Here is a 12,833-nt window from a genome sequence, read left to right as displayed (position 1 = left end):
GCTCCTTCTACTGAGCCATCTCCCGGCCCCTTCTAGTATTTAAAGGTGTATTGATTTCTGATAGATAGAGAACTGTCAGTAAGCAGCTAGGGAAAAGAACCGGTGAAAAACTCCTTGTCAGATCATTAACATTTTCCCACTTAATGTGCAGTTAATTACAAAATTAAAGAAAATAACTCATCTGGCATGCTAATTAATTAGGGTTTGGCTGCAATTGTATTTGAGCAGGGAGGAAGAAAAGTATGCTGAAGTGGTCTTTGAAATACAAATAATTTTTTTGCTAAGAGCTCTCTTTTTATTTTTTAAAAAATTATCTATTCATTTATTTTATTTATTTGCTTATTTATTTATTTATTTATTTAGTGTGTGTATGTGGCCAGCCCAGCCCACCAGGGAGCAGGGCTGGCAGGCATGTGGTGCTGGGGGATTGAACCGCGGTCCCTGTGCTTTGCTTAGCTTAGCTTAGTTTAGCTTATTCTAAGTAGGTGCTTTAGACCACTGAGCCATCTCCCCAGCCCGAGCTCTCTTTTAGAAAATAATTCCCTCAGCATTTGGTCTGACATGGTTCTTTGTTGGGTGATTGTTTTTATTTATTTATTTATTTTTTGGAACCGGGGATTGAACTCAGGCCCTTGTGCTTGCCAGGGAAGCGCTTATTCCACTGAACTATCTTCCCAACCCCCTTGGGTGATTGTTGAATCAGGAACATTTATTGAGATTCTCTTGTGCAAAACACTTGCGGGTGCTGGGCTCAAGAGGATCTTACTTTGTTTTGAACACAGCTAAAGCCCCTTGTCTCACAGCTTCCATCCTTGTGGAAAATGTTGCGGGAATTAGTTGTTGTGTTGGGATGGTTCTGGGGAGAAGGGCTGTAATCAGGTGCTGCCGTGCCTGTACTGCCCACCTTCTGAGGGAGGCAGACATCGCGTGGTAAGGAACAGGGTTGTCTTGCTGGAGAGAGAAGAGATTTGGCTTTGAGAGTTGGTATTTTTTCAGTTTCTCTGACCACGAGATATTTTGCTCCTTCTAACATCTGTTAGCATCCCGTGGAATATGGTTTTCATGCACCCCTTTGGGAAATCTATTATACCTGGAGTTGTCCTCAGGGAGGTGCTGAAGGCTTGACAGGGAAGGAGAGGAGCTAGTGTCATTTTATGCAAAGATGAGGTTCCTGACCAAATATTAGAGTAAGCGTGTTGATTATAGTGATCCTGATTAGAGCTTTGCCTGAATTCGACAGGGAGGCTGATTCAAGTCTGAAACCAGAGCCCGCAGAAGCCTTTTTCATAGAAAGGTCTATCAGTAGCTGTTTTAAGGGGCAGGCTTTATATTAAAACTTGCTAAGATTAGTGCCCATGGAGGTCCATTGGGATTTAATAATCCACTGCTCTCAGTGGAAAATTACCAGAAATTGTTTTCTTGGTTACAGGTAAATTTGCCTCATAACTACAATAAAATGTTGTTCAATTTTGGCTGTGCCTTTATAGGTAAGGCAAACTTGTTTTGAATTAGACCACTAAGAATTTGACCCCAGCCTCAGTTTACTTTCTAGAAACTGGAGCTAACCTAGATTTGAGGAACATGGTTATTACCTGGTTGTAATATAGTCAAGACTTTGGGAAGGGCTTGGGAGATAGCTCGGTGGTCTAAGCACCTGCCTGTCAAGCGCAAAGTCCAGAGTTTGATTCCCAGTACCACATGCTGTTCTGGCCCCAGGACCCCAGGTATGCAGTACTGACCGAAACTGGGTGTGGTGACGCACACCCTGCAGTCCCAGTGCAGCACTGGTGAGGCTGAGACAGGAGGATCACTATGAGTCTGAACTGCATAGCAAGACCCTATATCCAGAAAAAAGGACTTTGGGAAAAGTCTAACATAACAGTGACTCTGGTAAACTCTTTCTAGACTAATGCTGTGACTGTAACTTTTTCTCTTCCTTAGGTATGATTTTCAATGAACGTGACCAGGAGCTGAGAGACCTGGGCTATCAGAAGCACGCCTTTAATATGCTCATTAGTAACCGCCTGGGCTACCACAGAGATGTGCCTGACACCAGGAATGCAGCGTATGTTCCTTAATCGTTTGATCCTTAAATGACAGTGTTTGCAGTGCCGATGTAAAAATTCATGCAGATGGTGTTGAGACTGTGCAGCTACGTCTGGTGCACTGGAAACCTGAGCTTGGGGCTGTGCGGCTGTGTGGTCCGAGATGTGCTATCGGAGTTCAGCCCCAGTGCCCCCCTTATTGGCTATGCTGCAAGGAGTGGAGACGGGTTGTCTTGGATTGCATATCCATGTATAATACACTTAATGTGTATAAATAACAGAGCTTTAAAATATTTTTATTATAAGATTTAAAAAGGGCAATGTAAACATGAAACTAGAAGGATATTTGACCTTTTTTTGAAACTTGCATCAGTGTTTGGTTTGATGAAGTGATTGCAGTTTTTAGTTCTTAACAATCTCATCAGAAATTTTGGATCTAATTCTACTCTTTCTGTGCTCCATTCTTAAAACAGTGTTTATGAACATACACACTACACAGGCAATGAATGCCAGGAGATGTGTGATTATGAAGCAAGTGACGCTCTCTGGGAAAATGCGTCTTAATAAAGGACTAGTGGAGTACATGATCAGATTTTTCTTTGAGTTTCAGTCATGTATATTCCAAAATTTAGCAATCATTTATTTTTCCATATCAGCAGTATTCTATGTGTAATTTTAACAATGTCATGAGCAGAAATCTATTTGAAAACATTTTTGTACTTCCTGTACCACAGCTAGTAAAGAATTATTTTAAGTTAAGAAATAATAACAAACCCAAGTTTAATAATCAGGTAAGAAATTTACATGACTTCTTAGTGGCAGCAAATGCCTGTCTCGAGGCCCACTTGCAGGATGGCTGTGACACCAACAGGCAGGACTGTGTGTTTCACGGGCTTGAGGCTGTGGGTGTCCGTTCCCCTGCAGCGTTCTACTGTCCCCTACGAGGCCAGTGTTCCAGTGCTGTGCAGTTGAGTCCTGAAAAAAGCCTCGAAAACTCGTGCGATTGTGTTGAAAGTTTACAGTCCTGTTGGGGCTGTGTTACTAGCTGTCTAGGCCTTCATGTGGCCAGCGGCTGCAGGTCGGGGACACCTCTCAGCTTGCTGTGTCTTAAATTTCATACCTGTGGAAGCGCAGGGGCTGTGAAAGGACTTGAGCCAAGCTTGTTTTAAATGCTAAGTAATGCTCTTATTCATAGCAGAGGGGCTTGACACCCGCCAGGAGTTACTTTCCGTAATTGTTTCTGTTTCCTTAGCTTCTTACTCTCAAAGCTTTTCACTCTTGCTCTCGCAGTCATTCATCTCACACAGGCATTTGCTAAGGGCCTCTGTTGGCCGTGCACCCTACTGGGCCTGGAAGTGAACAGGATGAGGTGGGGTCTCCAGTGTGCAGGATTTGGGGCCTGGGGGAGGCAGGTAACCAGAGAGTAGCCGCTGCACAGGGGAGGGCTGAGGAGGAGCCCTGGGCTGCCCCACCTGGCCTTCCCTTATGTGCATTGTGAAGGCTCTGGATTGGGTACCTCAGGGTCTGGGGGCGACTGAGCCGTGGCTCCTGCTGCCGTGGTGAGAGGGCATTACGGGTGAGGCTTCAGCGCCTGCCAGGAAAGCGTGCAGGACTCGGGGCTTGAGCGAATATTGTGTTGTTGCTGCGCCCCATCATCCAAGACACACTTGCCTACCATCTCTGTCACCTTGTCTTGTGATATTAATGAGAAAAAGTAGAGCTTTTAGAGGCAGAGCTTCATAATTTCTACTTTCTTTTGAAATCTCATTGAGGAGAAGCTGAGCAGCAGCTCACGAGTGCTACATCCAAGGCTTGCAGTACTTTCCATAAAGATAACTCTTTGCTGCTATGCAAGGCTCAAAAGCAAAACACCAGAAAGGAGACGCACACTGCTATGTATAACATCTCCACAAAAAGGGAGAAAATTGAAAGTTTTGAAATGCGGACCTCATGAGGTGTGGTGGTGTACGCCTAGAGTCCCAGCACTCACTCGGGAGGCTGCGGCAGGAGGAGCACTGTGAACTCGAGGCCAGCCAGAGCAGCACCCAGGACCCTGTCTCAAAAACAAGTGCACCTAAAGGAAGCGAGATAGCAGGTATCGGAGAGAGAAATTAAGAAGCCATAAAGCACTTGAATGATACACCAGTATTTTCTTGCATGTTTTTAAAAAGATTGCTATAATATAAGAGGGGACATAAGGAGACAGTGTGTTTAGTGAAACACAGTGCACCTGTTAAAATGCCCATTTTCTTTGTCTTTATTTTTACAGATGTAAAGAGAAGTCTTACCCAGCCGACCTGCCGGGAGCTAGTATTGTTATTTGTTTCTACAATGAAGCTTTTTCTGCCTTGCTCCGGACTGTGCACTGTGTACTAGACCGAACGCCTGCCCACCTGCTTCATGAAATCATCCTCGTGGATGACGACAGTGACTTCGGTAAGGGAGTCTCCAGGGACAAGCAGCAAAGCCACCTGGGCCATAGCCACGGATGCGGTGCCCGGAGCCCCGGGCTGCATAGTGGCTACAGGGTCGTTGAAGAGATGCCTGACCTGGCCAGCTGTTTGCAACTGTGCTGCCCAGGTTTGGCCCTTGAAGTTTTCCCTTGGTTTACTTTTTTTTTTTTTTTTAAAGAAGGAAAGGTTTATTTAGCTCACAGTTTGTGGAGGTTTCAATTCGTACTCAGCTGGCTCCGTGGCAGACTGGCACATGGGCAGAGGGCAGCAGTTCACGGCGGCAGAAAACGGCAAAGAGCAAGAGCAGAAAGGGAGGAGCAGTGGGAACAGCAGCAGACGTTTCCTTTGGTTTACATTTTAAAAACAGTAATTTTTTACAGAATAATCAGAGATTCTCAAAAGTTTACAAAGAGGTTCTGTTTAGTCCCCATCCAGGGTCCCAGTGTCTGGCTGTGTCTTACACAGTGACAGCGCAGTGCAGAAAGCAGCAGGAATTCCCTACTGGTACAGTGTAGGGTTAGCTGTCCGTGACTGTAACAGGAAGGTTTGTCTTGCTGACAGTTTCCGAGGTTTCAGGCCGTGGTTCGCTGGCTCCATCCCTTTTACGAGGTCATGAGGCAGGAGGTTTGTTGTGAGTTTTTAGGCCAGCTGGGCTCATAGTGAGACCCTACCACAAAAAGGAAAAAAGAAATCAAAGAAAAAGATTGAATAAAAAACAAAGAAGAGTATTTGCTTTGTTAAAAAAAAATTGTAAAAAAAAAAAAATTGGTGCCTTTGGAAGAAAGACACTAAACTAATAAACAGGTTGTGTTTATTGCTGCTATCATGTAATTCTCGATAGGGGCAATAGAAGGTACTTCTTAAGTACCAAGAAATTTAGGATTTATTGGAAGCCACTCACCTCTGTTTCTCCCGTGTCAGCGTGGCTTGCGTGCGCCTGCTGACCTTTGTGCCCGTGGGAGACTTGGGTACACTTGTCCTTGCACAGTGGTGGCAGGGGCCCTGGGACCCAGATCTCCAGCCACGGCGGCACTGCGGTGCCTTCTCTTGGCCGGGGCTCTGGCTCCCCCTTGTTACTGCTCTTCTTCCCGCAGAATCAGCTGCGAAACTCTTGAGAGCAAGCAGATTCTGTTTGCGGGCCAGTGTACTCCGGAGTTTTGCGTCACGATGTGCCGTACTGCAACAGCCGCCCCGCGCCTGTGCGGTGCCTCATGCGGCTCCAGCCTGTTGGCCCCTTGCTTGTTTATTGAGAGGACCTCGCTGTGTACTGGGCAGCCTGGAACCTGCTCTCTAGTGTCTCACACGGTTTGAGGAACTAGGACTTTTTTTTTTCAGATGATTTAAAAGGTGAACTAGATGAGTATGTGCAGAAATACCTCCCTGCAAAAATCAAGGTAATCAGAAATGCAAAGCGAGAGGGATTGATTCGTGGAAGGATGATCGGAGCAGCCCACGCCACAGGTATGGCAGCGCGGTTGGTTTCTCCATGGGGCCGGGGCCAGGTGTGGTGGGTGCCTGCAGTCTTTCCTGCTCCCTTGGAATTGGCAGTAGAAGTGGGCAGTTTGGCAAGTCCTCTTCCCAGTGGCCACCCTGCTGCCTGCTGGGAGAGAGAGGACCTAACTCGCGTTTCCATTGCGTGTGAGCAGAGCAGTCCATACCAAATGTACCTGAAGTTTTTTAATATAAAACTTAAAATATGTGAATCCAAACCATTTCTTGGATTATGTTAATAATTCTTAGTAGAGGACATACATACCTCTGAGACATGATTGTGATTTTAGTTGCTAAGACTCACCCCCAAAACAAGCTGTAACATGGCCTTGAAAACTACAGACCAAACACACCAGCCCCAGATGGCCTGTTGTGGCCTCGCTGCTGTCACTGTGTCGCTGGTCTACATGGTGGCTGTTCCCCGAGGCAGGTGAGGTGAGAACAGACTGACTCTGGCTGGGTTTTGACCTCAGGTCTTCAAGGCTGAATATTTTCCAGCTAGGTTTTCAGGGACACATGGGATTGGCTTCCATCATTACTAGGAAAGATGTTTCTAGAAAATTCCCTCTTTTTTGATTCCGTCAAGGAGAAGGTGCTGTCATAAAGGATCTTGGCATAGTGATGTCTGCATACTGCTCTGTAGAGAGGAAGAACAGGTTTTAAAGTCGGAGTCTTCTGTGGAGTGAGTAGTCTTCGTGGATACTGAGTTCGTGGTTTTTCTTTTCATGATTACCTGAAAAGAACCATGTGTCAACTCAGCAGTCCTGATTTTCTATAATCCTGATCAGTTTTCTTTTATTTTTTCTTTTTTTTTTTTTGCTCTGAATGCCTTCAGGGCAGGTTTGGCTAGCTTGAGTTGTGGGGATCGAACCACAGCAACCTGAGCCTGATTGCTTTGTTGAAGCAGCCACTTAAAGAACTGAGCTAGGGGGCAGGCCTCCATCAGTTTCCTTTTAAAGCAAATTTAAAGTCAAACATGAATCTATTTCCAAGTGGTTAGTAATTAGTAATTAGCCACAGTGGTGGGGCGGCCCTCGCAGGAGCACCAGCCGAGTTCTGTGTCCGTCCTGCTCAAGGGAAGCAGCCCCAGGTCTGTGGCACTCGGTAGTTACAGCTGAGCTGCCCCTGCCTGTCCCGTTGCCCGCATTCACTGGGGACTTCATTTCCAGCATCTTGTCCCCGTCTTTCGCCCCCAGTGACCTGAAGGAATTAACAAAGCCTGAGCAGTGGCTCTGTAGGGTCCAGCGTGAGCTGTATGCATGGCATCTGCATCCTAGATTCTGGTCAGAGCCCTGCCAAGTGGCCGCTGTGTTGAGATACCAAAAGCGAGAGCGAAAACTGGGCCATTTCCACATTGTGGTGTTTGACCCGCTGTGCTGTTACGGTACATTTTACTTTGAGCTCTTTTCAGATAATTTAGTTGTTCCTTCTGATCTGGTCAGGACATTGTTTAGACACAGTGTATGGTTTGTGGTGGCAGGTTCTGTGTGACTAGGTGCAGCCTTCCTTAACGTCATTAAGTTGGCATTAATTGGAAAAGTAATGTTCTGGAAGAAAGCTGTGAACGCTTTTCTTCGCCAGCTGTGCATGCACTGAGCCCGCCTCATCTTGAGTAACATCCATCTGGGCATTCTGGCTTCTGTGTTCCAGGACAGCTGGGGAGTGGCAGCCCATTCGCTGTCCTCTTTCAGGTCCTTTGAGAGGTACACGACGGACTCACCCTGAAGACTTCTCTGAGGTCCTTTCACATGAGTTGGAAGCGGGTGTCTCTGGTGGTTTCGTGTCCACCTGCAGTCTGTGTGGGTATAGCTCATAGACACAGCCAGACCAGTAGCGTGGACACAGTTAAGTTTAAATCATTTGGAATTATAAAAAACAAATCCTCATTCTTGCTTACATTTATCAGGAGTTGAAGATGCAGGTAACATTGTATATCTGTCTGGCAGCAGGGTGAGCAGAGGAAGGAGGACTGGTTTGGGGTGGGGGAGGAAGGGCGGAGGCGCCTCGTCACGTGTGTCAGCCCTGCTCTGCCCGCAGGGGTTCTCTGAGCCTCTGCCTTGCCCTCCTCAGGAGAAGTCCTCGTGTTCCTGGACAGCCACTGCGAAGTGAATGTGATGTGGCTGCAGCCCCTGCTGGCCGCCATCCTCGGGGACCCACACACGGTGGTGTGCCCCGTGATAGACATCATCAGTGCTGACACGCTGGCCTACAGCTCATCTCCTGTGGTGCGGGGCGGCTTCAACTGGGGGCTGCACTTCAAGTGGGATCTCGTTCCACTTTCAGAGCTGGGAGGAGCTGATGGCGCCACCGCACCAATCAAGTAAGGCTTTTTGCGCTTCGGAGCCCGGCCCTTCCAGAGCAGGACACCTGGGTTAAAGATCATTCCTGCCTGGCAGGAGCAAGCCTCCAGCTTGATTTCTCCATGAAGAAGTCCTGTGTCTTCACGTATTTGTGTGCTGTGCCACACCCTAAGGAAAGAGAACTAAGGGTGCTCGTGGGGGGCAGGTGCAGGCTGTCCAGGCTGACAGGTGCGCCGAAGCCGGAGCACCTTGGGTGCTGTCTGTGGGTCCACTGCGAAGTTTCTCGGGTTGGGCGTTACCTCTTGAGTTCTTTGCTGTGGACTGAGTGTACCCTGGATATAGAGCTTGAGATCAGAGGCATTTCCAATTTGGGATTTGTGCTGAGTTTTGTAATTTCAGATATCCATGATGAGCATCTTGGGTTGGGACCCCAGTCTGATACAGAATTCACTCCTGGTCCATGCTCATACTACCCACACAGCCCGAAGATGGCTGCGCACAGTGTCCTTGGGTCACTGTGACTGGCCGCCCGAGGCCACATGTGGGGCTGTCCACCTGGGGTATCATTGCAGCACCTAGCAAGTGTCAGACTTGGAAATGTTCTGATTTTTGGATAAGAGATGTTCCATGTGCGGAATGAAAAATGCTGTGAAGAACGGGGGCATATAAGCCTCGTTAGTTGGGGTTTCAAAAGTGAGTGTTGTCAGTGCCGCTGCCGAGACGTTGTCGTGCACGAGTCGCTCTGAGTTCTGTTTGTGTTCCGTCTTCGGTATTAGGGTCCGTGCATGCCGTTACTCCTTTTCATGTAGATTCAGAACTCTCTGCTTTTGGAGTTCTCAAACCTACTCTTTCACTTCTGTGAAAACGTAAGTAGAACAGCATCTAGGCGGTGTCCACATGCACACAACCTGCCCACGGTTGGGGTGGGGACGGCCCGTGCCTCATCCCAGAGTGTTACCTCGACCCAGTGGACATGGCCTGGCTTTCCTGTGTGGTCCCACCACCTACGGGTGGGTCTCTGAAAAGACCAGTGCAGTGTGGCCTGCTCTTGTTCTTTATACAAAGAAACCGTTTGATCATGTTATGTGCACAGCTGCCGTGCGCCCACTTCCGCTGCTGTAGGAGTCTGGTGTGGGAGTGGAGCAGAGTTTGGTGTGCACGTCCCTGTCTCAGTGGGGCGGTGGGTCCTGAGGGGCTGAGCTGATGCAAAGGCCAAGGTGTTGAAGAGTGTTCTCACTCAGGGCTTCTGCTCCGCTGTGCGGTTTGGGCCTCTACAGTTAGGTGTGACTGGCTAGGACTGTGCAGCTGTCATCTCTGGGGCCGGGGACTGGCCCAGCCCCGCAGCCTCATGGTGTCTGGTAAGCGGCTCCATGGGCACTGGGGGAGCCCACTGCATGCCCAGGCCTGCGGGTGACCCTGGGCTTCCGTAAGAAGCGCTGTCACACCAGATGATTCCGTTCCACTCATCTCCTTTGGGGACTCGGCTGTGGCAGCACTCCAGGCCAGCGCCGCCATCTGTCCCTGCCCCCTGCAGTCCTTGTGCTGCGCCCGGGGCAGAGAGCAGTGCATCAGCGTTTTCTGCTCTCTTGTGGATCCTCCGTGTTCCTTTTGTGAATGTGTGAAGTTTTCCACTGTGAAAAGCAAGCACCTCAGGCCTTGCAGGTTGCGTTCTGACCCTCGGCCTTCTTTTGCCAGTTTCAGGCTTTCTGCCTGTGTCTTCATTCTCATGGGCATGATTTTATGTCTTTGTTTTGAATGTTTTTAGTCATACTTGTAATCAGTAACACATCATGCCATAAAGAATGTAGGATGAACCCTGGCTGTCCTCTCCCTCCCTCACCACTGTTTCTGCTTCTCCTTCCCCATCTCTAGAGAGCCAGCGTGGTCCTTCTCAGCACAGGGCGTGGCCCGCTGGGCAGCTTATGGAAGCGCAGCCTGCCCACTGCCAGCTGCTGTGCTGGATAGTTTCCTTCTCATTGGCTCCTTAATTTTGGACATAGTTCCCTTTTTTATTCTATCTACTCTCAATCTTGTTTCTTTTCCTTCAAAAAAACACCAAGTCATTGTTTCTTTTTTAACTTTCTGGATGCCTGGCCATGTTTGCTCTTTCACTTTTGCTTAAACAGAATTTTACTTCTCTTGCTCCTACAGTTTGGACCACTCAAGTCCCAGGCCCTCAGTCCAGCGCGGGCGGGCATGTGAGGCCAGGCCTGAGTGCCTATCGGTCCCGCCTGCTTCAGCTTCCTCTGCTCCTGGCTCTGAGCTGACATCAGCCTAGCGGCGCCAATGTGTTGGGCCGCCCTTGTGTGATTTAGTTGGCACCATCCGGGGCCCCAGCCCTCAACCCTCATGTGACAGGTCGTGACAGCTAAGAAATGCCACAGCCAGCCCAAAGAGCCACTGCTCACCCACTGGATATGACCCGGAATGTGGGCAGTGTATACCCAGCAGGCCCCAGCGCCCAGTTATCCTAGGACTGTGTGGCTCAGAAGGGCACCGTCTGCCTCGGGAAGCTCTCAGTTCGCCTGGCCGTAGTACAGAAATCCTTTTGATGTTCAGTAATTTGGAAATGAGGTACTTTTTTTTTTCATTAGCAATTAAGATGTTTCAGTTGTAGGGCCCAGTTCATTCCCTGGATAGTCAGAGAAATGTTTAATAATAACTTACTGTGTGTGTTCCAGTCTTGCTAAATTTTTCAAAGGTTACTTTCCTTTTCCAGGTCCCCTACGATGGCCGGAGGACTATTTGCCATGAATAGACAATATTTCAGTGAACTTGGTCAGTATGACAGTGGCATGGATATCTGGGGAGGAGAGAACCTGGAAATATCATTTCGGGTAATGTTACGTGTGTTCACTTATTTTGCATGTTGTGACATACAGTTACCATCCATCATGCCTATTTTCTGTAAATTCTTTTACTGTATCGACACATTCTCCCTAGTGAATGCGGCTTTCCTATAGTCTGTGATACGAATATTATGTTTCGAAAGGGAGAAGCACACAGGAACACATTTGCTTTGTAATTTTTAGATTAACCGTAAGGCATGGTTGAGTAGAAGGCAGCAGGGGTGGGGTGGAAGGGCAACCTTGGGCGGCTGGAGCCCTGCCCTACTGAGGCGCCTGAGGCTTGCAGGGGCGCCCGGGGCCCCGCCTCCACACCCTGTTCTGGCAGCAGGGTCTGTCACGAGTTCCACACCACTGATGCTACACTGGTGTTAGAAGCCAGGAGTTTTCCATCATTTCTAGATTTAAGGTTGAAAGGAATCTCGTTGTTGTTTCTTTTAAAGATAAAGAAATGGAGCCCCACCAAAATTAGCAGTGCCCTAAAGTAATTCACATAACTCCTGGCACAGTTTAGACCAGAACTAAGGTCTTTTTAATTTCAACCGAATCTATATTTTTGTTGTTTAAAAAACTGCTTTTCATTTTTTGGGGGCCAGCAGGATAGCTCAACGGACTAAAGCGTCTGCTTAGCCAATTTTAGGCAATCCCAGGGGCCAAGGTTCAATCCCCAGTGCGGTGAGCCCCGTCCCCCAGGGCCGCTTGAGCTGGCGAGAGTCCAGGCCTGGTGGCGCAGGCCTGTAATCCCGTTGCTGGGGAGGCTGAAAGCGGGAGAATGGTGAGTCTCGGCTGCATAGTGAGAACCTGCAACAACCAAATACACACACACACACACACACACACACACAAACACCCTGCTTTTCAAAATTAGTATACATTTTTATAAGGACATACCTGAAAAGCTGAAATGAAAGGACTGGGTAATGTCATCCCTGTCTGACTTCCTGCGATCAAGCCCCTGGACCCGGGAAGGCGGCACGGAATGTGAAGCAGTTTCAGACGCAGCAGCACATACATAGTACACTATCACAGAATTTAGTTCACTCCAAAAAGATGCAGTTTTAAAGTGTCTACCTCTACCTTCTGTTTTTTGTTGTATTCTGTATTTAGGACAGGGTCTACAGGGTCTCAGTGTGTAGATCGGACTCCAGTGATTCTCCTGTTTTCTGCCTCCCAAATCCTGGGGTTACAGGCCCGCGCCACCACGCCCCTTGGCTGTCTCAGCGTGCGCCGAGGGCAGGGCCCGCAGGCCGCTGCTGCACTCTGCCTAAACAGGCGCTGTGGTCCACTGAGCTATCAGGCCAGCCCGAACCTCTAACTCCTGTGAACTCGTGACTGGGGACAAAAATCTTGGACTTCCGTAAACACCTAGTTAATGATTAATTTCATGTAAATTCAGTCCTTGACTTCACAGCAGTGGGAGGCAACGGCTAACGTGCCTTCGTATTTGGCCAGATCTGGATGTGCGGTGGCAAGCTGTTTATTATCCCTTGCTCGAGGGTGGGACACATCTTTCGGAAGAGGCGGCCCTATGGCTCTCCTGAAGGCCAGGACACCATGACGCACAACTCACTGCGCCTGGCACACGTCTGGCTGGACGAGTACAAGGAACAGTATTTTTCCTTAAGACCTGATCTCAAGACCAAGAGCTACGGAAACATCAGCGAGCGTGTGGAGTTGCGGAAGAAGCTGGGCTGCCAG

The 12,833-nt window shown here is 48.5% G+C and overlaps 1 protein-coding gene across 1 annotated transcript in view; it reads left to right on the top strand.

Annotated features, from left to right (window-relative positions):
* Galnt11 (polypeptide N-acetylgalactosaminyltransferase 11) overlaps positions 1-12,833 on the top strand; it is a 19,803-nt gene that overhangs the window by 2,035 nt on the left and 4,935 nt on the right. The window contains exons 2-7 of the mRNA XM_023712861.1: positions 1,942-2,065; positions 4,315-4,481; positions 5,834-5,959; positions 8,060-8,309; positions 11,009-11,126; positions 12,588-12,791. Coding sequence (XP_023568629.1) covers positions 1,942-2,065; positions 4,315-4,481; positions 5,834-5,959; positions 8,060-8,309; positions 11,009-11,126; positions 12,588-12,791 — 989 coding nt within the window. The remainder of the gene's footprint in view (positions 1-1,941; positions 2,066-4,314; positions 4,482-5,833; positions 5,960-8,059; positions 8,310-11,008; positions 11,127-12,587; positions 12,792-12,833) is intronic.

This window comes from Octodon degus, unplaced genomic scaffold, assembly GCF_000260255.1.
Source record: "Octodon degus isolate 3935 unplaced genomic scaffold, OctDeg1.0 scaffold00027, whole genome shotgun sequence".
NCBI classification, from domain to species: Eukaryota; Metazoa; Chordata; class Mammalia; order Rodentia; family Octodontidae; genus Octodon; species Octodon degus.
The sequence above is the reverse complement of the archived record's forward strand: the minus strand, read 5'-3'. Positions and strand labels throughout refer to the sequence as shown.